Here is a 23,152-nt window from a genome sequence, read left to right as displayed (position 1 = left end):
CAGCAGTGGGACGTAACTAGGCGGGAATGATGAAGTATTAGCAAAAAAATGTTTGGTTCTGGCACTTCGCGGCGGCTGCCGCGGCACGCTCGCCTCGCTCGCTCGGCTCGCGCACAGAGGGTCGCAGTTCTACCCCAACCTCCTTGCTTCGCTCGTCGTTGTACCTAACCAGACCTGCCTTAGTAGAATAGGTAGAAGCATCCAATTAACGAACTGATATATTTATTAGTATATAGGTGACAGATCTATTATTTTGGTGATCAAACTATAATTTAGGATACAGGCTTACATTAATCTTATGACTCATGTCATGAGACAGATTTGATTAATTTTGTGACAAATATATTTCTTAGGGATAGATATAATAATTAGGTTATCGCAGTTAAGTAAAAAATCCAAATTTAAGTGAGAGAAAATATAGTTCCCGTTATAAAATAAGGAAGCTACGAGCGAATTAAGATTGCATTGCACTGTTCCTAAAAAAAAAAAAAAATTGGTATGGACTTTTTCTATCATCATGTCATATGACATCACATGACGTGTCGGATCTCTTCGCATCATTGGTCCGTCATTAAATTACTTAACTGATTTGACCTGTAGGCTTATTGTCTACCGCTCACACTATTACAGTCGCTATCGCCGTTTCAAAAACTGTATGAATCTAAAATGTTAGGTACATACATACAATCTGGCCTCATTCCCAACGAAGGGGTAGGCAGATACTATTTGTTTCTACCTGCTAAGGTCCTGACATACATTTTTCGCTTCATCAACACTCATTTGTCTTAGAAATGACAACTTAGTAGAAAGACATGATGGATCCTCTTTTTTACAAGCTTTTATTTAGTTTCACCTGTCCCGTTGTCTGTCTGCCTGTCTGTAACCAAATCTTGGAAGTTAAATTCGACCAACTTCCAGTAATGAGGGCTATTGCGTATGAATTTGCCACTAGAGGCGCTAGTGTAGCGTGAGGTCTCCGAAATGTCAAAGCTCATAGTTTTTGGGTGAGCTACGCGGGTTTATTTATAATTAGAATATTTTTGTGAATATTTTGCAATATCTGAAATTAATTATGGCAAATATGCGTTCCGGGGCAATGAGTGTCTGTGTTTTGAGACAGTTTTGTCTTTCGGAAACCTATGTCCTTCCTTTTTTTCGAACAAAACGGGGACTATGCAACACTGTGGCATGCTCGATATTTTTATGGTACGGTTTTAAGGTATATTAAATATGATTTTAATCTAAACTTTGTTTTCACGCCCGTAATAACAGACTTTGAAAGCCATACTTAAAAACCTCACGCAACAGTGCGCCATCTAGTGAGCCAAAAAACGATAGCCCTCATTGGATTGACTTGCAAATTGCAATACTTATGAAACTTGCGTGAATACAATAATCTCGTAGTGACACTCGTCTTCACAGGACGGAACTCTTCAAAGGTTAATGGCATCGACTTGAAATTTGGTATGCAAATGTAGTTTGGGTGACAGTACAAGTACAGTCAACAAAAATTACAGTCAACAAAAAAGGTTGTATTAAAAATGTTTTTTTTTTCATCGGTTCTTTCAACCCAATATACTCAGCGGCCCAAAATTTGGCACACTCTACATACAAAATTACCTATTATTGCATACATTTGAGGGCCAGCAGGGCTACTACGAAACTTGAAACTCGAAGTTCGTGTCTGCGGTCCCTCTGACACTTATACTGTTTAATACGAGAGCGAGAGGGCCGGCGTGACACGAACTTCAAGTTTCGAGTTTCGTAGTAGCCCTGCAGCTTTTTGCCGTTCAGTATATTTCGACATTAAATTAAACCGGGCAAGTTGGAGTTAAACTCGCGTAAAGAGGGTTCCGTACTTTCTTAGACATTACAAAAATGTCGTATGCTACTTGAAATACTATAAACTATTTCTAGATTCTCCTGTCATCTACTACAGAACCGTAACAGATATTTATGCACGCTTTGGTGTGTCAGATATTGGTGCTGGTAACTGTACAATATAATACAGTATCATCATCATCATCCCAGCCTATATACGTCCCACTGCTGGGCAGAGGCCTCCTCTCAGAACAAGAGGGCTTGGGCCATAGTTCCCACGCGGGCCCAGTGCGGATTGGAAACTTCGCACGCACCATTGAATAGCTTCGCAGGTTAGTGCAAGTTTCCTCACGATGTTTTTTTTCCTTTACCGCAAAGCTCGTGGTAAATTTCAAATGTAATTCCGCACATGAATCTCGAAAAACTCAGAGGTGCGAGCCGGGGTTCGAACCCACGACCCTCTGCTTGAGAGGTGGTAGGTCAAACCACTAGGCCACCACGGCTTCATAATACAGTATAACGAGTGTTAAATTGACTCGAGACTCGTTTTCCTGAAGAAGCAAAAAGAAAACCGATGTTTTGTTTCGAGTCCCGCAGGGCTTACGTCTCGTTATCCAACAGTTCACTGGTCACCGGTGCCAAGGAGCTGTAACCAACCTACTTCAGCGCGCTAATCCATTCAGGAATCTCGGTCACATTCTTTCTCGGTAGATCGGGTCGATGTAAGTATATTTTGTAAACACGCCTATAGGTTGTGGCCACGAGAGTTGAAGTGAATGATTGCACACATAGCTACAGAGGTTGAGCTTCTTCTCAACAGAGGTTTTTCCGAACCGGTGGTAGATTTTTTTTTGACATTCATAAGTGCTTGTTATAGCCTAAATTGAGTAAAGATATTTTGACTTTGACTTTGGCATGAAGCACTAATTGCATATAACCTAACCAACAAAAAGTTGGAAAACTCCCGACTTTGTCACTTCAAAGTTCAATATCTCAAAAACGGTTGAACCGATTTTGATGAAACATGTCTAAGAATCATCGTTAGAAAACCTGCTTTCAAATAAAAAACCCATTCAAATCAGTCTACCCGTTTAAGAGCTACGGTGCCACAGGCGGACACACAGACAGACAGACACACATAGCGGCCAAACTTATAACACCCCTTTTTGCGTCGGGGGTTAAAAAGGAGAACGAATGAAATGAATGCGTGAATGTCAAAATCCTGCTGTCATGACATGTTCTTGTGTGCTTGACCTCAACTCTGGTGGCACTACCTATATTTCCATACGAATTGAAAGCCCTGGTGGCCTAGTAGTTTGACCTATGGTCTCTCAAGCAGAGGATCGTGAGTTGAAACCCGGACTCGCATCTTTAAGGTTTTCGAAGTTCAAGTGCGAATTAACATTCGAAATTTACCACGAGCGGCAAACGTCGTAAGGCACTTGTCCCACCGCCGACGATGAGCGAGAAGCGAGTAGAGCGAGTAACTAGGAACGAGTGCGTGAGCAGCGAGAAGCGAGTGTAGTTTTGTCGCTGGCTGTAAGCGAGTGTTCGAGTGCGACGGGCGATTACTCGCTCCACTCGACTCGCTCGTGCGGGGCGGCCGCCATGCTGACATCGCTGAGCGAGTATCTATAGCTCAGCGAGTTTTATAGCTCTTTTCGCTGCGACAAAAGATGTAAGAGCGAGTTCTCGCCGACAGTGTGAACAGCCAGCGATCAACTATTAATATATGTGTCTCTTTTACTCACACAGGATCTTATATCTTTTGTTACTTTCTTGAGCGAGAAAATAGTCGATAGCCAATCGTTTCCTCGCTGGCGGTGAGACAACTGCCTAAGGTAGGTAACTTATACAAACTTGCGAAGCAATTCAATGGTGTGTGTGAAGTTCCTAATTAGTACTGGGCCCGCGTGGGAATTACGGCACAAGCCCTCTCATTCTGACAGGAGGCCTGTGCACAGCAGTGTGACGTATTTAGACTGGGATGATTATGATAGTTACAAATTGCAGTAATCGACAAGCCAATAGGGTACTTCCGGTTGTCCTAGAAACTTGATGTGAAGTTAGCGCCTATACAAATACAACCAATATATAAAGTCAGAAAGCCCTCTTCTTCATGACTGCATGTCTATGTCTATGTCAATACTATCTAAAATTACCCCACACAGATTAAGTACATTTTGCTTGTGAGAAGGGCTCTGCTAACACTCATAGATACCTACAAATTTGTACGAAATCTTCGCACTTGGCTTTGAAGGAATGCGGTTCCTGACTTAGCAAAATTAAGTAGGTGATATTAATATCTTTTTCATGTCATTGAACCCGATATATATGCTAGCTTATAATTAAATAGCTAAATAACAACATGTAGGTATAAAAAAATAATGACAATGTAATTTTATTTTGTCTGGGTTGCTATCCGTACGATAAAAATAGTAGATTGTAGGTACAACAAGAGCATAAATGAGCCATTTTACCCAAGACGTTCATATAGCCACCCGAGCCGGTACGGCGAGGGTGGATAGACACGTCGAGGGGAAAATGGATAAAATGCTCGAGTTTTACACTCTGCTTTTCACTTCGATGGCGAGGAAATTAAATAGCAACAGTGAAAACCATTGTTCACTCACTACGTAAATTTTATTTTTCATGCATTACTATATAATTAATTTTTTTTAGTTTTAGTGATTTCTTTTGATTGATTTTTAGTTTTATATAAATAAAAAATGTATTAAAAAAATATAAAGAAACTTCTTTGTTTCTGGCTGTTGACACCTAATTACCTTGGTCTTAGACGAAGATTTTATTTTATGCACTAGTGCATAAAAAGTCATTTTATGTCGCCTAGATCCAGCATAAACACCAACTTTACGAGCATGAGAAGTGAAAAACAAATTGGTGACGTGGCTTCGTAATTTATTTATTAAAATGACTGGTCGGCGATTGACCTGTCTTTCACGTGATGATAAGAGTAAATAAAGCCGAAGATACTCCACGAAACGGAAGACGAAGCTTTGGCAGGCCTCCCACCAGGTGGACTGATAACATCGTGAGAGTTGCGGGCAAGTGGATGCAAGTGGCGAGTTGTCGTTAATTGTGGCGTTCTAAGGGAGAGACCCTTTGTACAACAGTGGACGTCTACCAGGTGCATTGATGATGACTCAGTACCCAGCCTATTTACCCACTGCTCACTGCTGGGCACAATGATGAACTGCTTGAGGCATGTAAAGTACAATTCAATAGAATCTGTCAATTTCTACACATTTAAGACACCCTATCGTGGGCACACTTGATTATATATGTCCCTGTTGTTGCAATTATCATCTAAAAGGGATCAAAAAAGAATAATAGTCACATCACAAAGCCTTAGGCAGCCCGGTGTTTATATTAGTAGGCTGGAAGTGTCTACAGGATTGTCAGATTCTATGAATTGAGTTTAGGTAATGATGTACCGCGACCCCAACAGAACCGAACTGCTTTCAGAAAAGTCGGTTAGGTTAACTGCCACCTCAACTGAACTAAACTGCTTTATTATTAGGAGGGTCAAACTGAAAGTTCTTAGAAAATCAAAAACCGGCCAAGTGCGAGTCGTACTCGCGCACGAAGAGTTCCGTATCATTATCTTTTTTTTTCTTTTTTTTTTTTAATTGTATGGCAAACGAGCAAGTCGGTCTCCTGATGGTAAGAGATCACCACCGCCCATAGACACCTGCAAAACCAGGGGGATTGCAGATGCGTTGCCAACCTAGAGGCCTAAGATGGGATACCTCAAGTGCCAGTAATTTCACCGGCTGTCTTACTCTCCATGCCGAAACACAACAGTGCAAGCACTGCTGCTTCACGGCAGGATTAACGAGCAAGATGGTGGTAGCAATCCGGGCGGACCTTGCACAAGGTCCTACCACCTACAAAATTATCTATCCAACATTAGACATAAAAACACGTTTGTTGTATGGGACCCCCCTTAAATATTTTTTTATTTTAATTTAATTATTTATTTTTATAGTGGATATACGAGTAAATAATCTATGACTATTTCAAGCGTCTTCTTTTTGCCATTTTGTCAGTTGCCATTATTAATATCGAGCAACAAACGGCAAAAAAATCACGCTTAATGTATGGGAGGCCTTTAAAAAAATGTTTTCAGTTTTTATTATTTGTTGTTAAGTATAGCGGCAAGAGAAAAACATCATCATCATCATCCCAGCCTATATACGTCCCACTGCTGGGCACAGGCCTCCTCTCAGAACAAGAGGGCGAGAAAAACATAATCTGTGAAAATTTCAACTGTCTAGCTATCACGGTTCATGAGACACAGCCTGGTGACAGACGGACGGACAGCGGAGTCTTAGTAATAGGGTCCGTTTTTACCCTTTGGGTACGGAGCCCTAAAAACTGAACAAACTACCAAGTTATTAGTTTCATTATATCTTTCCAAAATAGTCTCCATTGACATCAACGGATCACTGCATCCGATGGAACCACTGAGAAAAGCACTTTGCCCACTTGTCCTTAGGGGTCTCTTCGACGGGCTTTCGAAACCCATCCACTGCTTCCTCGGCGTCCATAAACATACATACATATTATGAGTATTATATACTTTTTCAATGTTTTATATAGTGTTATTACTATAAATAGTTCATTATGATGTATGAAAATATACATTTTAAAATCAGGCGCTGCGTCAAATCAGGACGTGGCCTTAGGATGAGCGATGGGCAAGCGATGAGCTATCGCTGTAATACTTGTTCTCTAAAAAAATCAGCATTACATAGTGCCGGATACTTTGTAATATAAACATATTAATCGCTAGCTAATATAACACAGCGTCATAAATAACACAGTATGCGAACATTTATGATATCCCAGCTGCGTTGTTCAAAGCTCGTAGAATGTGTGCAGTGTTACAATGGGACGTTTAGAATTAGGCTAATTATATTAATTACAAGGTTTTGCCCGCTGCTTCGTACGCGTAAAGCGAAATTTCGGGATTTCGCAAAAGTTCCCGTGGGGATTCCAAATATGCATTGTGAATCCCGAATCTCAAGTCTATAATCCTTGCTGTTTATGGGTTCTTATCCCGATCCTGTGTTATTCCACGCTTAACTCAATTTATAAATAATCAGCAGTACAAGAAAGTTTGACGGATAATTGAGTGAATTCTTTCCTTGCCAACAATTTCATTTGTTCCTCCCTATAATGTTGGCTAGAGACGAGTCATCAATCGCGGTTATTGTAAATTTGACCTTCGACGCTGAAGAATTCGGTCTATTTTAATTATTGGATGGATGGGCGAGCTCTGGGGCCAAGAGCGCATTCCAACAAAATATAAATGACTAATTTAATGAAATAGAATATTCATAATATCACTCTTTCGTATGTGAAATATAAGTCAAGGCTGCATTTCCACCAGAGATGTGCGAAGATGCGAGGAATTTGTTTTTCATTGACCAATAGAAATGCTTCATTTAGTGATCCGTCCAATGTGAAGCTGGCCTGATGTAATATATAGTCATCAACTTAGCTCAGCTTGACGAACTGATTACCCTCGGGAAGGCGGTCCCCATTCATTTGCCTATCCTCGCACAGCACAGATCTAGTGGAGGCTGAGCGGAGCGAGGTGTGCAAATGAAGTGTTTCTATAGGTTCAAGAAAAAAATCCTCGCAACTCATCGTCGTAGTCATTCACGATGACGCGTGCCGTGGTTCTTATTACAATGTCATTAATGTCTAATTTTGACAAAATCACGCGTCTTCGTGGATGGCACTGATATATCTACTGACGACCACCATCACTGTCAATAGAGTAGGTAGCGAAGAGATAACGTTTAAAGTCTTCAGTTTTTTGGACGCTTCATCCATCACACAACATAAAGTAAACGTCAGTGAAATGCCTTTCGTGTTATCAAATTATGTTGTAATTTAAATTACAGATCAAGAAAGTTTCCAAAAATTTGAATAAGTTCTCGGAAGTTTCTGGAAATTTTCAACAAGACTTTTTAAGAAAATAAATTTAAGAAACTTAAAGTTCAATCCCCATACAAAATTGTGGGAACTTATATTTTCTATCACTTAAATTTAGATTTGTCACTAAACTGCGATACCCTAATTATTATATTATCCGTAAGAAATATATTGGTCATCAAATTAATCAAGTCTGTTGAGTCATCAGATTAATGTAAACTTGTATCCTAAATTATAGTTTGACCATCAAAATTCGATCACCAAAATAATAGATCTGTCACCTAATAAATAGATCAGTTCCTTAATTCGATGCTTCTACCTAATCTACTAAGGCAAGTCTGATTAGGTACGACGACGAGCGAAGCGAGGAGGAATGTTAGGCAGAACTGCGACACTCAGTGCGCACTTACTTAAGTCTTGGATGTTTGTATTTATTTAAGTCATCATTTAAGTATATACAACATCATTATCGTCAAATTTAAGTTCAATTATTTGATGATCAATATTATTTTCCAGTGATTTTAATTAATTTTTAGGAAGCTATTACTATATTGTTTGGTGATTCAGTTTTAGTGACACATCTATTATGTATATATCATTATCGTCAAATTTAAGTTCAATTATTTGATGATCAATATTATTTTCCAGTGATTATAATTAATTTTTCGGAAGCCATTTCTATATTGTTTGGTGATTCAGTTTTAGTGACACATCTATTATTTTGGAACCCAATATAATTATTTGATGATCAATATTATTTCCGACTAATTTTAAAATAAAATTTAGGTAACCGTTTTAATATTATTTGTTGATTCAATTTAGGTGACAGATCTGCTATTTTAGGAACAAATATTATTTATTTGGTCGCCAAAAACGCATTTATTAGGTGATCAATAAAATCATACCCTTTGAAAAACTCCGCAATTTTATAAAGTTCCCTTTGGCACATCAGTAATCTATGTACTATATACATAGAATAGAATCGTTAAAAATCGTAGAAAATCAGCTTTATTATGTCTTACTTGATAAAGGTAGGTCTATAGGAACGGCCGTAAAAAAAAGGAAAAAAACTAGACAAAATCTCTGATTTGTGACATCTGTTAAAGGACAAATTTTCCTATACAGTTGTTCTGACAAAAATATTCCAGTAAATTTCAATGTCTCTGTCAAGGTCACCCAATGGCCTCGGTTGCCAGAAAATTATTAATGACATCCACTTCAGACAGATTTAGGACACGAGTGAACGCCCTCGCTATTTTTATTGGCCTAAAAGCTGAATTATGAAAAATAAATCAACAGCAGTTAGGTTACGCTGATTGATGCCAAAGATTGCTCGTTTGGCAACACAAGGCAAAGATGGCTGCCCAGCTACGTGAAAATTTAACGCAATTAATTTCTCTGTAGTTTTGGTTTAGTGGCTTGACTTTTGGCCTCTCAAGCGTAGGGTCGTGGATTCGAGCCTGGGTTCAAGCTGGGTTCGCATCTCTGAACTTTTCGCAATTTATATAACCTAACCAACAAAATGTTGGAAAACCACCGACTTTGTCACTTCAAAGTTCAATGTCTCAAAAACGGCCTAAGCGATTTTGATGAAACATGTCTAAGATCATTGCTATAAAACCTGCTATAAAACCTGATTTAAAATAAAAAACCGCATTCAAATCGGTCCACCTGTTTAAGAGCTACGGTGCCACAGACAGACACACATAGCGGTCAAACTTATTACACTCCTCTTTTTGAGTCTGGGGTTAAAAAGTGAAACCCTTCCAACACTTTCCCCGTAGTAAGCTGCTTGTAGACCTCCGTTGTTTTCGCCGAGAAACGGATCGTGTTTTTTGCCGGACTTGCGGTGTTGTAAGATTTAATGTGTGTACGAGTACATGCACCGGACACTTGTCCAGCGACTTAGCCATAAGAACACCGCAAGTCCTGCAAAAAAAACGGTCCGATGGGTGAAACAACGGACGACGTCTACAAGCTGGCGATGGTGATTTTCCACCGCGAGCCGCCGCGGGCGCTGCCATGCAAATTTCAATTCTCGTCTCGCCACGTCTCGTCTCGCCTCGCCGGTGGAAAAGCACCTTAAGCTCGGGTAGTGGGGGACGTGAATCCGGGGCATTTATGCGCGTAGGAGTCCGGCATGGTCTGGCCCTTTCCAGTCGTCCATAATGGCTTTTTCCCGACTGTAGGTTACTCTCCTATCTGCTAGTGGAACCATCTTTTGCAGGCAGGTATTAGGACCTTGTGCAAGGTCCGCCCGGATTGCTACCACCATCTTGCTCGCTAATCCTGCCGTGAAGCAGCAGTGCTTGCACTGTTGTGTTTCGGCGTGGAGAGTAAGACAGCCGGTGAAATTACTGGCACTTGAGGTATCCCATCTTAGGTCTCTAGGTTGGCAACGCATCTGCAAATTCCCCTGGTGTTGCAGGTGTTTATGGGCAGTGGTGATCTCTGACCATCAGGAGACCCACTCGTTTGCCATACAGTCGAATAAAAAAAAGCTTCCTGGGACAACATTCTTGAAGCGATACATAACTCAGGGATCTTTAAAAATCATGCGCATTAGCCTCTCAAAGGGCTGGCAACTCATCTGTGATAAGATAATGCTCGTGTTGCGGGATCAATTGACCCGCATGTACGTTTTCTTATACCTCAGAGTAACAACCAACCAATGAAGCATCCGTATTTTGTAGTGCAAAGATAAAATATTCATAGATTGAATTGCCTGAGAATTGCGAAACTGAAGTGGTAATGGGCGGGCCACATCGCTCGCAGGACTGATGGCCGATGGGGTGAGAAGGTTCTCGAATGGCGTCCGCGGACCGGGAGACGAACTGTCGGTTGGTCTCCAACAATATGGAGCGATGACCTGGTTAAGATAGCGGGATCGCGGTGGATGCGGAAAGCACAAGACCGGTCTGAGTGGAGAGCCTTGGGGGAGGCCTATGTCCAGCAGTGGACGTCATTTGGCTGACATGATGATGATGAGATGAGAGATAACGACTTTTAGGGATAAGTTCGCCTTTGTACTCTTTTGTTTTGTTGTTTTCTTTTTGTATTATTTTTGTTTTTTATGTACAATAAAGTATTTACATACATACATACGTACTTTGTTTTTTTTTTCAGGTAGCCTACCAGCCAGCAGCCATGGGTTCGATGTTCCGAAGCGAGGAGATGGTGCTGTGCCAGCTGTTTGTGCAACCAGAGGCGGCTTACGTCTCCATGTACGAACTCGGAGAGGCTGGCCTGGCGCAGTTCCGAGATGTAAGTACAGAGTAGCTTGACGATATAGGAGATTGGAAACAAGTTACCTTGCCGCTTGCAAGACAGTTCGTCGATGAAGTAACTTTGTAAAAATTAAAGTCTCTTCCTCAATTTTTTTTTTTTTTTTTTTTTGACTGGATGGCAAACGAGCAAATGGGTCTCCTGATGGTAAGAGATCACCACCGCCCATAAGCTATAACAAGCATAATATAAACTTTGTCTGTCCTTTATCTAGCCATACAGCGGAACTATGAAAATTTTTGCGCAGAAAATATTATACTGTCGTTCTCAGAAAGAAACACATACTATCTCCATACCAAATTTAATCTATAAAGCTAGAATCACACTGACGCCGAAGGTGAAAGAGGGGATACAGAATACCGCGCCACGCTTATTCCCCGCGCGGTATTCTGTGTGCCCTCTTTCATGTTAGCTCGAATATTACAACCGGTACCGCCTGCGCGCCGCGCCGCGCCGCCCCGCCACCGCTCTCTGTGTGTTTAAAGCTTAAATGGTGGTTAAATTCTACGTCAAGTCATCCCCTCATCACAGCCTATATACGTCCCACTGCTGGGCACAGGCCTCCTCTCAGAACAAGAGGGCTTGGGCTATAGTTCCCACGCGGGCCCAGTGCGGATTGGGAACTTCACACGCACCATTGAATTGCTTCTCAGGTTTGTGCAGGTTTCCTCACGTTTTCCTTCACCGCAAAGCTCGTGGTAGATTTCAAATGTAATTCCGCACATGAATTTCGAAAAACTCAGAGGTGCGAGCCGGGGTTTGAACCCACGACCTTCTGTCTGAGAGGCGATAGGTCAAACCACTAGGCCACCACGGCTTCCAAGCCAAAGCCAAAGTAACCCAAGTACCTACGCCAAGTAAATAAAGGAAACTAAATATTTTACTGCTTTACGTGGGTTCACTTTAACGGACGTTATGTTAAAATCTGTAATCAACTGAACAAACATTATAATTAATAAGTTCCACTTCTCAATTAACAGAGTCGTTAATAGCTGACGCATTACTTTGTTTTAGTTATCTTGTATTGACAGATAAAGTTATGAAACTGCTTTGTTATCTTGTGGACAATACATCCATATTTGTCGTTAAGTGGTAATTCATTTATTTTGAAATAATGTTTGACATAATTAGGTATGTATTAATTTATTATGTATTCAATGTAATAAAGATTGTATTTATTATCCACTTTGTCATTACCCAGAGTGTGTTAATGTTCTTACCATTCTTTATTTCTGACAGTGATTCATAAGCTTTATCCAAAATTAGGAATAGTTTTTATAGCCTTTATAATTAACATATACAAAATAATAGCGTTAAAATACATAAAGTTTAAAAAGAGTTTGAACGAAACACTAAATGGTTATTTGATTTAATACAATTTTCGTTGAAGCTATTGCCTAATTAGATGAACTTTTTTGATCCAGTTGTCTACAAATTAGTCTCAGTTAGGTTTATTTTATAGCAATCCTGTTAGTTGTCAATTTCTGAATAAAGCACATTATACATACTTTATGTGAATAGACACGTGTGCGAACCCTTTGATACGCTATCATAAATCATTTATTTACAGAATCCGTTCTCATATTCTTGTATACCATCTTCATTTCTGAATGAGAGCTATTCATAATGGAGTTCTAGAGCACAAAAGCTTATCGAGGTTATAATTATGGAACACTACCCAGCTGTTCTATATCTATCTTTAGTTTTTTTTCACTTCTCATGCTCTTAAAATGTTACTTTAGTCTCTGCATATCGGTACTAAAGCTCTTTTTTGTTCTCTAGGGATTAAAGTATTTTTTTTTAATTTACGTCGAAACCGCTAAAGTTTAGGGCCTAAACAGCCAACACGGTTTGTGGTCCCTTACTTCTAATAGCGAATCTACTGTGTTAAAAATATAGATGCTAAATACTTGTGATATAAATCATAAAATAACATTGTAAAAATCTGTCTAAAATAATATATACCTCGTTGTGTTTCTTGCCGGATTCTCCTAAACAGAGACGGGAGGTTTACCCGAACCGGTAATACAGGTAGTAGATTTCTTGACATTCATTGAATAAAGATATTTTGACTTTAACTTTGAAAAGTCTTTGTTAGTTTGCCTGTTTCTAGTTTTATCACGTGTAATCGACTCATCATCATGTCAGCCTCAGCCGCAGGATGGCGATAAACGACACGATAACCGATTGCACGGTTTTAATACAATATCACGCATATAAACCACAGCCCCTAAAAGGACATATGGGCAGTCCTGGATTTGTCACTAGGCTGTACAGGCCGCAGACAAGGGGCAGCAGCGTCCTAGGGGCGGCAGATTTCAGAGGACGAGAAAATTATTATTTTAGAAAGGTAGTCAACCAAGAAATTTCTTTACCACCCTAAGGTGTAATGTCATTTGTAGCGCTTAAAACATCAAAGCCTATTATCACTAAAAATAAAAAAAATAATAAAAAAATATTTATTGTACAATCAACTTGAGGCAAAATACAACGATCAATGAGTATGGAAAGTTTGTACAGAGAAGTCGCGGGAATGGTCAAATATTCTGACCCCCAAACTAAGTAAAGACCTGTGTCTTGGGGGCCTGAGTTCGAGTAATTCCGGCTTCGGCGATATTTGTACACATACACAGTGATAAGGATCAATCAGAAGCACTCACAAGTCAATATGACCCTTAAATCAGCCTTATTGTTGTATTTCTGAAGTAGGAACTGCCATTAAAGTTGGTAAAGCACTTTCTTGGTTGACTATACATGGGGCAGCAGATATAAAGTGGCCTACACTCAAAACAGAAATCCAGCACTGCTCAAACATATTGCTCAAGCGTGATCGATTAAGGGGTATGCTCCTGGTTAGCCCATGAGCAATGTCCCGTTAGATGGCGCTGTTATCAATATTTCCTTTTTTCAGGTTTTTTTCGTAAATTATGAAGAATTATTTCACCAAAAACTAATGGCTGGAGTATCTAAGCGTAACCGATTTTTTGACCCCACACTCGAAATGAAATATTGCCACTTAGTCTTACAGCTGTTTAGGCGTAATCCTTCAAAGTCGTTTTGCGTCCTAGGCATTGTGATCAAAAAGGGTTGCTTGTGACTATTGTATATAATCGTATAGGTACAGTCAAGTGTAAAAATATAAACTTATTCAAAGTTTCAAAAATAACTACCACAGACTCTTATTCCGACGCAGTAAGGCCGTAGTAACAAATTTTTGGGTGGTTCGAATAGATGCTTATTTTTGCACTTGACTGTACACGATTGTATACAATAGTCGCTAAGCAACCTAAGACATTCATTAATTCTGCTCGTAACGTTTGTATGCAATAGTTGCTAAGCAACTTACACTAAGTTATTTAAATAATGTTGTCGTTTCTGAGTACGTGCTAATTCTTTGTCATTAGGTACTACAAATTCTTCGAAAACGAAGTCGCGCGCAAAACTAGTATTTATCTATAGCCCAAATACTTTAATTCCTTCTATATGTTGCCCGTCTCCCATGCAAAAATAGTAGCACTTCAAAGTATCGAGCGTTCGAAAAGAAATTTTGACGTATACGTTTTTGTGTTGCTTTTTGGACGCATTAGATTAAAGCGGGCCTATCGGCTTGTATAAACTACGTCGATGACCTTTAGCCCTGTACCACTACTATGAGTTTACAGTGACCATACTCGATAGCGACGGCGTAAATTATTTGTATGGAGAATTGTACAGCGCCTCTATAAATAATTTACGCCGTCGCTATCGAGTACGGTCACTGTAAACTCATGGTAGTGGTACTGATGCCGGAGTTCAATTGTTTATCTGGATAAGTAAAAGTCAAATGCACGCATTATGCCTTATTGTCTGTCATAAAATTAAAGTATTTTTATTAAAAATACGTTCGGCAAAAGAAGTTATTATTATTATTGAAAAGTGAGTTTTTTTTGTCTCTCTTAGTGTGTCATGTCAATGTCACTTCTCAAGTTTGTAAATATTATAATTGGACTTTTGAACTTTGTGTTAAATGAAGTTGGAAAAAAAATTTGGAAAATAGATTTTTACAAAAAGTTTATTACTTGGTATCTATATTCTATTAATGAAGAAAGCCGTTTGTCGAATTTAACAGAAATCAAAAAATAAACAGTGTATTATAATATAAATAGGGTATTTTAAGTATTTTGTTAGTACTTTACTTTTATGCGGTGTACTTCACGTTATGGCGTATTGTAAAGTATTGAATATCAAAACCGCAACCGCAATTCCACCTTAATACCTTTATTAGTAGTAGTACCTTTGTACAGAACTCCAATTTAACCACCGCAAAAGAACACGCTGTTATGAGCATTATGTAATAACCTTTTCATAATCAGAACCATAAATACGACTATGTTATACACAGGTAGGTAGAATGACAGTATTTGGTACTAATTTCCCATGATAAAAACTATCTTTATGCTCTTCCCAGGGTGTCAAAGTTCTTAGTAGCAAATTTCATCTAAATCGTTGGAGCGATTTAAGCGTAGAGGTAACAGAAACAAACATTATAGACAAAGTTATTTTCGCATTTATAATATTAGTAATTAATAACCACACCTAATACTTATTTGCTTTTTGTTCAGTTGTTTTAGTTTTTTGTCGTAAAACACAAAAATAATACAGAAACAGAAAGAAAACAGGCAGACATATGGGGAAAATAATGTTCAGAAAATACCGGAGGGAAAAAATCCTAAGGTGGTATGTTGTGTACGAGAAGAAAGAAAAAAATATGCTTTGTGAAGCGTTTTCAAAAACCAAATTCTAAAAATGTGATAAAAGGAATTAAGTAAACAAAATTTAAGTAATGACCCTCATTTGACCCCTTCATTGTCTCGTCACAAAGGCAGTTTGAAATGTTGCTGTCCTGCTTATAATAGCAAAGAGTGACAAAGATAGAACTTTAATCACATGATGCGCACCCGGCTTTAAACAGTTGTCATTTATCGTAAAGTCCGAAATGTATAAGAGTATTTCCAATGTATTTTTAAAAATTAAATTATTAAATTACTACGTTACAAGTAAATACAAAAGAATTTAAACATCAGATTTTCATAAAAAATACTATTTACTATTACACCATTAAACCAAACAGGAATAATCGAAGCTAAAAGAAGAGAAATAAATAAAACTATTTGTCATGGTTAATTTTGGGACCCTAAGCCGTGCTTGAATTATTGTCAAATTGTAATGCCACAGATTATGTTATGTACGACCTGAATTTTTCTAGGCAATGGAACGTGGCTGTCTCACTGTGACGTCATCTAGCGTATTTCGTAAAAAAAATGTAAAAAATTAAATGCTCACCCAAAAATAAAATAAAAACTTTAGGTTATTTTTTTGGTGAATCCCAATTATTTAAGTATGAATACAAATCCAAATAGTCAATTTAAACGAAACATCATTAATAACGTAAGATAGAATTTTATTTAACTTATAATTATGACGTGTAACGCAATTTGTTACTGAAATACTTAATTATGATGATGGTGATGATGAATAATATTATCATCAGGCTATATTTTAGCCCACAAGACGCAAGCGAAGTTGCGGGCAACAATTAGTCATTTATAATTAATAAAAATGTTGGTCGTTGTTTACTCGTATGATTCGTACATTCCATGGTATGTGGGCGTTATCGAAATGACAGCTGTCAATCCAACTGTACTTCGAGGACAAATAAGTATAGTGTTGTACAATTTCGTGCGAGTGTGTGAATATAACAACTGTAGTAGCAAGATTACATTGGTGGTGACAAGTGTACTTAAATTGTACAGTAACTAATATGTACAAAATAAAAACATATTTAAAAATTAAAAAAACGCAACTGCGTGAATAAAACTATATGCCTTTAAAAAATAAGAAGATGAAAACAAGTGTAGTAAGTGGTCTAGAACTCTGTTAAGTAACTAACTTAAAGTTCAAGATTTGAAATTTGAATGGGTCTCAGAGTTCTAGACCACTACCGAGTACTGCCTTTTCGCAACGTAACGTTTGGCAACCTGTTTCATTTCGCAACTTTTCATTTCGCAAACTCTAAAACTGTAAATATTTCGGGATTTATTTCAGGGCCACCGTGTAGAACCCTTTAGGCTAGGTTAGGTTAGTTTTATAAAAATCCTGAAATATTTACAGTTTCAGAAGAATTAAACAGTTGGGAAATGAAAAGTTGCAAAATGAAACAGGTTGCCAAACGTTATTCGCCGAAACATTAGTAAACCGACCACTACACTTTTTTTCTTCTTTTTAGAATTTTTAAGGCATTCAGGATTTTAGATTTTTTAATTTATTGTTTTATTTCATACTTTTTTCATATTTCTGTGAAAATGGCCGATTAAAACTATAATTTAGAACATGAAACTAACGGTGAGACTCACTCATTTTAAATGATAAGTGATAACCAAACGGACACGGACGGACGGACTCACGTCTGAAATCGAGTTTAGCTCGACATGTTTCGGCATTATATATTAATTAGAATGGGCTAATTATTAGCTTTTATTTGGTTTCCATATTGTTACAATACATTTTTTTATTCCCCCGCCATATTTTTTTACGCGGACACCATATTGAAATATATGTATACCTATAGGGTACGTACGGGTAGGTGACGGAGTGATATTATTACTCTGCCAGTTATGACGAATCTAATGATACGTCATAAGTATGTTAAAATCCGTTCAGCCGTTTAGGCTACGCGAGGACTAAAGAAATGGACATACATACCCACATACATACATACACACGCTCGAAAAACATAACCCTTCTCCGGGAAGTCGGGTCAATAGAGAAATAACTGGTTAAGTGTGAGTCAGTCAAATAAGTTCGTCTAATTCATAATATCACCGACAATTGTGTCATGTATTTTCAAGTGCTATACATTTAATTCGTTACGTTATCCACTTTAAAACACTTTTAAGCTAGTTAGGTATTTTTACAGGAATATAAAAAAAAAACTAAAAAGGAAATTAAAAAAAAACAAGTCTAGCAGTCCAAAACTTTGTTAAGTAACTTAATTTTCAACAGTCGGGTCCCATTTCAGGGAAATTTTGAATTGATCACTTTTAATAAAAGTGGACATGTCAAACAAGTCTAAACTACGATTGGTTTTTTGGAGTATTTTTGTATTTTTTATATCAACTCCAAATGTGTTAATGGGTTTTATCGGGTCCAAACTACTCGACTGGTTTTTCCTTTTTTAGTTTTTATTTAAAATATATGTAAGCCAGTCGGTTTTTAACCTATAATAACAACTTCCTAGAGAGCAATACCTTCACCTTCGTCCAGCAGGATCCGAAACCGTGACCTCAAACTCCATAATCAGAGCACAACTAGGTTATTCAGAAGTCAAATGCTCCAAATGGCCAACCGGGAGACCCCATTATAGTAGGGGAGCCCAAGAGGGGATTTCGGGATTTACTAAAGCGCGACAGATTAATATACAGGGGGATACCTTTGTACCCGGTTAAGTCCTTCCACCAACTATGAGCCCCATATACATGGCCGCCCGTCAAGGATAAAGGATCAGATTAGTAAAAAAAATTCATCATCTGAAATTCCCGAGCGCGTCAGATTAAGGTAGGATGAGTTAGTCACATACTAAAACGTGTGTATTCCACTAATCTGACAATTTGAGAGTGACGTAAAGAAGGGGTAGGGCTAGAAAGTTGTAAAAAAAAAACGTCATCTCGACATTCTCGAGCGTGGTTAAACTTTTTTAATTTTGAAGGGAATAATTCAAGAATTACGAAAAATATATAATCTGACGGTTTCCACAAGCCGAAATAACAAACATTCATCGATAAAGTTTATTGCATTCAGCTACGTGATGCCTATATTCCCCTCTCCGCGTTCTATTCCTTCTCTCACTCTTTCTCTATCTATTACTCTCTCGCTCCGTCCCCACTCTGGTTTCTGTTGCCAAGACGCCATCACAGCTGATCACACAGACTCGTTCGTGGCATGATATTGTTTACAACGTATTTCCAACGTTTTTGCTACCCTTGGAGTGGCAAGCGTCCGGGTCCCGGCACATCCTTGTTTGGCAGGCGATCGGCTCCCGGCACGCTGTCAAAAACCCTAGAGTGGCAAGCGACCGGCTCCCGGTCGATGGCGGGTGTCGTATTTCACTAACAAATATAAACTGGTAGACCTATATCTCGCTTGCTTATTCTTGCAGAATGCGTTCATAAATAGACAAGGACTTATTGTTTACTCAAGTTTCACTGTGTGGCCGCTGCCGTGCGCTGGTATTTTTGGAATCGAGTCAGAGGAAGAAGATGATTCTACCGATGACGATGATAATTGAGAAAAAATACTCAAAAAAGTTCAATTTTTTATAATTATTTTCTTATAAATACAGTATTCTACTTAAAAAACATACACTTTTTTATTTGCATGCTATTTCCTGAGCTTTTCAATAAATTAAGTTCAATGATTTAAAAAAAAATAAGAAAAAAAAATTTTTAATTGTCAGATTAGGCGAATCCCTCCAGATAATCGTCAGATTATGAGACAGCACGTCTAGGGCATGAAGATGAACCATATATATCTTAATCTGACGCGCTTGAGGATTTCAAAATGGCGAATTTTTTATGCACATTCTAATAATGGCTACGGATTTGCGTCACATCCAAATCGTCAGATTATTATAAGAGCCTTTTTTAGGATCTCTTAACATCCCCTTAGAAAATCTGACGCGCCCGATTAAATTTTTTTTTTTCATTTTCAACCCTTACGTACGACCACCCCATCATGGAAACAATCAGATTAACATACGTACATTTTTAAAAATACGTAGGACATGGATGATATCAATATCTGACGCGCTCGAGTATGTCCATGCAACAGTTTTTTTTTACATTTTTGAAAATCTATAACAATTCCCCCCACCGATGAAAAGGTTATATATATGACATTTTTTTCTTATGATCTAAGCTTCGCAACCCAATAGGTCTCTAGACGCTCGAGTAAATCCCGATTTAGCATCGTGGGCTTCCCTACTATTATAGTTACCCACAGCCCCTTTCGCGTGCCGCGGCGAGGGAGTGTCCGTCCGTGACTTCTGTCATATTGATTGGGGCTGCATATTTTGAACATTTTGGGTCACAGCCATTAGAATATTCTACCAGACTGAGCGTGCTTAGTTACCGTACAATTTGGAATTATAACGCAAAACTTGAAAGCCTTTCCACACCGAAAGAGTTGGTTTTGCACAACCGATTTCGAATTAGTTACTAGACTTTTAACCCGTATGTCCGGACACAGGGTCAAATTAAAGGCTATATTTTGTTAAAATTAGTATCAATATTGTTAAGACAAAAGTCAAACTTCTAAGTCAAGTCAACGCGATCAAAAGACACCCTTTAAAAAAGGTGTTTTCATACAAACTGTGTTGTCCTAGAAACTTGAAAGAGTAGCAGCAAAATGGTCCCCAAAGCTTGGAGCTTGAACCTATATTCACTATATTAAAGATGCCTAGTGATGGCATAAAAACATGTATAAAGTTTTAACCCTATACTACCACCTGGAGGCTCCCGGCACCCAATTACCTCTTAAACTACTTTTTTTTCTCAGTTTCATATTTTGCAAGAATATTTTTGTGATACAGATAGCAATCTTTATAAAATAGGAACCCCGTAATTTTGGCTGTTGGTACAAACATCATTTATTTTCTCAAATGTACAACAACATTTAATCTACTTACATAATATTCAAGTCCAATCAGCTTGGCAAAGGTGGAATACTTCTAAATAAATAAATGTACGCTTTACTAAGTTCTAAGATATAATCTAATATGTGTAACCCGATTTCGATTGATCATTTCAATTCGATAAATTTATTTGTGTACGGTAAGTTTAATTAATTAAAATTAAATAACCAACTTAATAATAATGTATAAAACAACATTCAAATAACGACTCCCAACTTTCAACCCAACCAAGGTTACATGAATTATTTTGAGACATAAAAACTTAATCATAAACTTGATCAAAGGTATAATATAAAAGGCTACTGTAGTGTGACATTTAAGGTCAATATAAAGTCATTAAAATTACCAGTATTAAATGGCGCCATTGCCAAAATTAAACATACTAAATTAAATATGTTAATACGCCAACTTTACATAACGTCCTTAATAGCTATCATAGCCTTGTTGAAGTGACTAAAATTAGCGTTCGCGTTCCCCCGAGGCTCCCGCACTTGGCCCATTTTTTCCCGTGCGTAATAGACACGTGTTTCTACAAAAATAGAAATGGGAAATGTCACAGCATATCGGTATTTGAGGAGGTCGTTCAACCCTTGTGTTGGTACGCCTTGGAGGTGCGATGCCGAAAGAGTTGGTTTTAGCCAACCGGTTTCAAACTAGATACAGGTTCATTCACAAGAGCTGGCATGCCAGTTTGATATTTTTGTAGGAAAATGACAGATGCATGACATTTTCATATTTGTCAATCAATCAATCAATATTTTTATTCGTCGAAAATAGGTATATACACTGCAGTTGTAGTTACAATGTTGCAATAATGTTCAGCTACATCGTGCCCGTTTGGGCATACGAATTATATGAGCACATATGTCTTAAATACTAAAGTAAAAAATCCTAGGCTAAACAAATTTACGACATTTAAAAAAAATTGCTACAAATAAGTTAAATACAATTCAAAATAACAATTATAATAGTAACAATTCACGTGTGCAATCTATGTCAAATTAATTCACTTTTATGTGGTAGACTAATAGTAAAACCAATCAACAAACAAACAGACAAATAATAATAATCAAGTTGTAAATTAATTAAAATAAATAAAAACAGAATTCATATGTCAAGATCATTAAAGTACTCCTTAACACTGTAATAACATTTATTTGTGTGAAGTGTGTTTAAATAGGTAACACATAGATACATACTTCATTCACTCATTCAATTCATTCGTGCCAGCTCTTGTCAATCAACCTGTACATGACTGTAAATAATATATAAATATCACGGGACAATATTTTTGCACTTGACTGTACCTACTTGACTTTTAATCCCTCGCATGTCCAGACACAAAATCAAATTTGAGTCTATCTTCTTCTAACTTTAGTTATTATCATTTGTGAATTTGGTATCTATATTTTTACGACTTTTTCTCAGGAACGCGTAGAGGTCTCGAGCTAAAATGACTCAGTGAAAAAATCAATCTTTTATGTTAAAAGATAAGTACAGTGTATTTTCCAAACAAAGTGCCGTCACCGAAAAATCTACAGGTTACTTTTGCCTGTTCTATCTCTTATAGCGCGACCAATAAAAAATCATCAATTCTAAATATATATTTTTTGACATACATATATGTCTTACTACATACATAAGTCAGTAAATCTAAAATAACCCCACACTCTCTAGAGGGACTTGCTAACATTGTGTGTACATCTATCTACAAATTTCTACGGAACCCTCGGTGCGCACGTCCGAGTCGCACATGGACGGTTTTTATAGAAATGTCGCCCTTCTTCATCGGTATCTTCATTGCTGTTGGTCTACTCTGAAGGGGTAATGGCTCGTTACACCATGCTTCTCCATGTTTTTCTATCTTCGACGATCTTTTGTGCTTCTGCGACAGCCAGTGGCGACCATCGGGTAGGTTAGAGACCACGTGGTCTATTCCCACCACTACCAGCTTTAATAATATAGGAGTGTCTATGATAGACGTCGCTCGAGTATTCGCAAATTTAGGGCAACGGTAGCGCCACCCACTGTCTTGCCGTTAATTATTCAAAAGCTAAGCTTAATTGCAACCCGACACGCAAGAGTTTATATAGCAAGTTTACCATAATGTTGTGGTAATTATATACAATGTGTATTTTTGTCATAACATCCAACTTTAAGGACGTACAGTCACCAGCACCAATATCTGACACAACAAGCGTGCATAAATATCTGATACGACTCTAGGGCCGGAAGGACGTGTCAGATATTTTTGCACGCTCCGCTGTGGCCGATATTAATGCTGGTGACTGTACTTAGCAAAGGTCTTTACTTTAATAAAAATACTTTCAATGGAACCCGATGCAGAAACAC

The 23,152-nt window shown here is 38.0% G+C and overlaps 1 protein-coding gene across 3 annotated transcripts in view; it reads left to right on the top strand.

Moving 5' to 3' along the window:
* Positions 1–23,152, top strand: part of LOC141427598 (V-type proton ATPase 116 kDa subunit a 1-like) — a 66,043-nt gene that overhangs the window by 17,578 nt on the left and 25,313 nt on the right. For all 3 annotated transcript variants that reach the window (XM_074087193.1, XM_074087192.1, XM_074087191.1), the window contains exon 2: positions 10,915–11,052. In XM_074087193.1, the coding sequence (XP_073943294.1) occupies positions 10,936–11,052 (117 nt within the window). In that variant the 5' untranslated portion in view covers positions 10,915–10,935. The remainder of the gene's footprint in view (positions 1–10,914; positions 11,053–23,152) is intronic.

This window comes from Choristoneura fumiferana, chromosome 4, assembly GCF_025370935.1.
Source record: "Choristoneura fumiferana chromosome 4, NRCan_CFum_1, whole genome shotgun sequence".
Classification (NCBI taxonomy): Eukaryota; Metazoa; Arthropoda; class Insecta; order Lepidoptera; family Tortricidae; genus Choristoneura; species Choristoneura fumiferana.
Note: the sequence above shows the minus strand (reverse complement) of the source record. Positions and strands in the feature narration are given on the sequence as shown.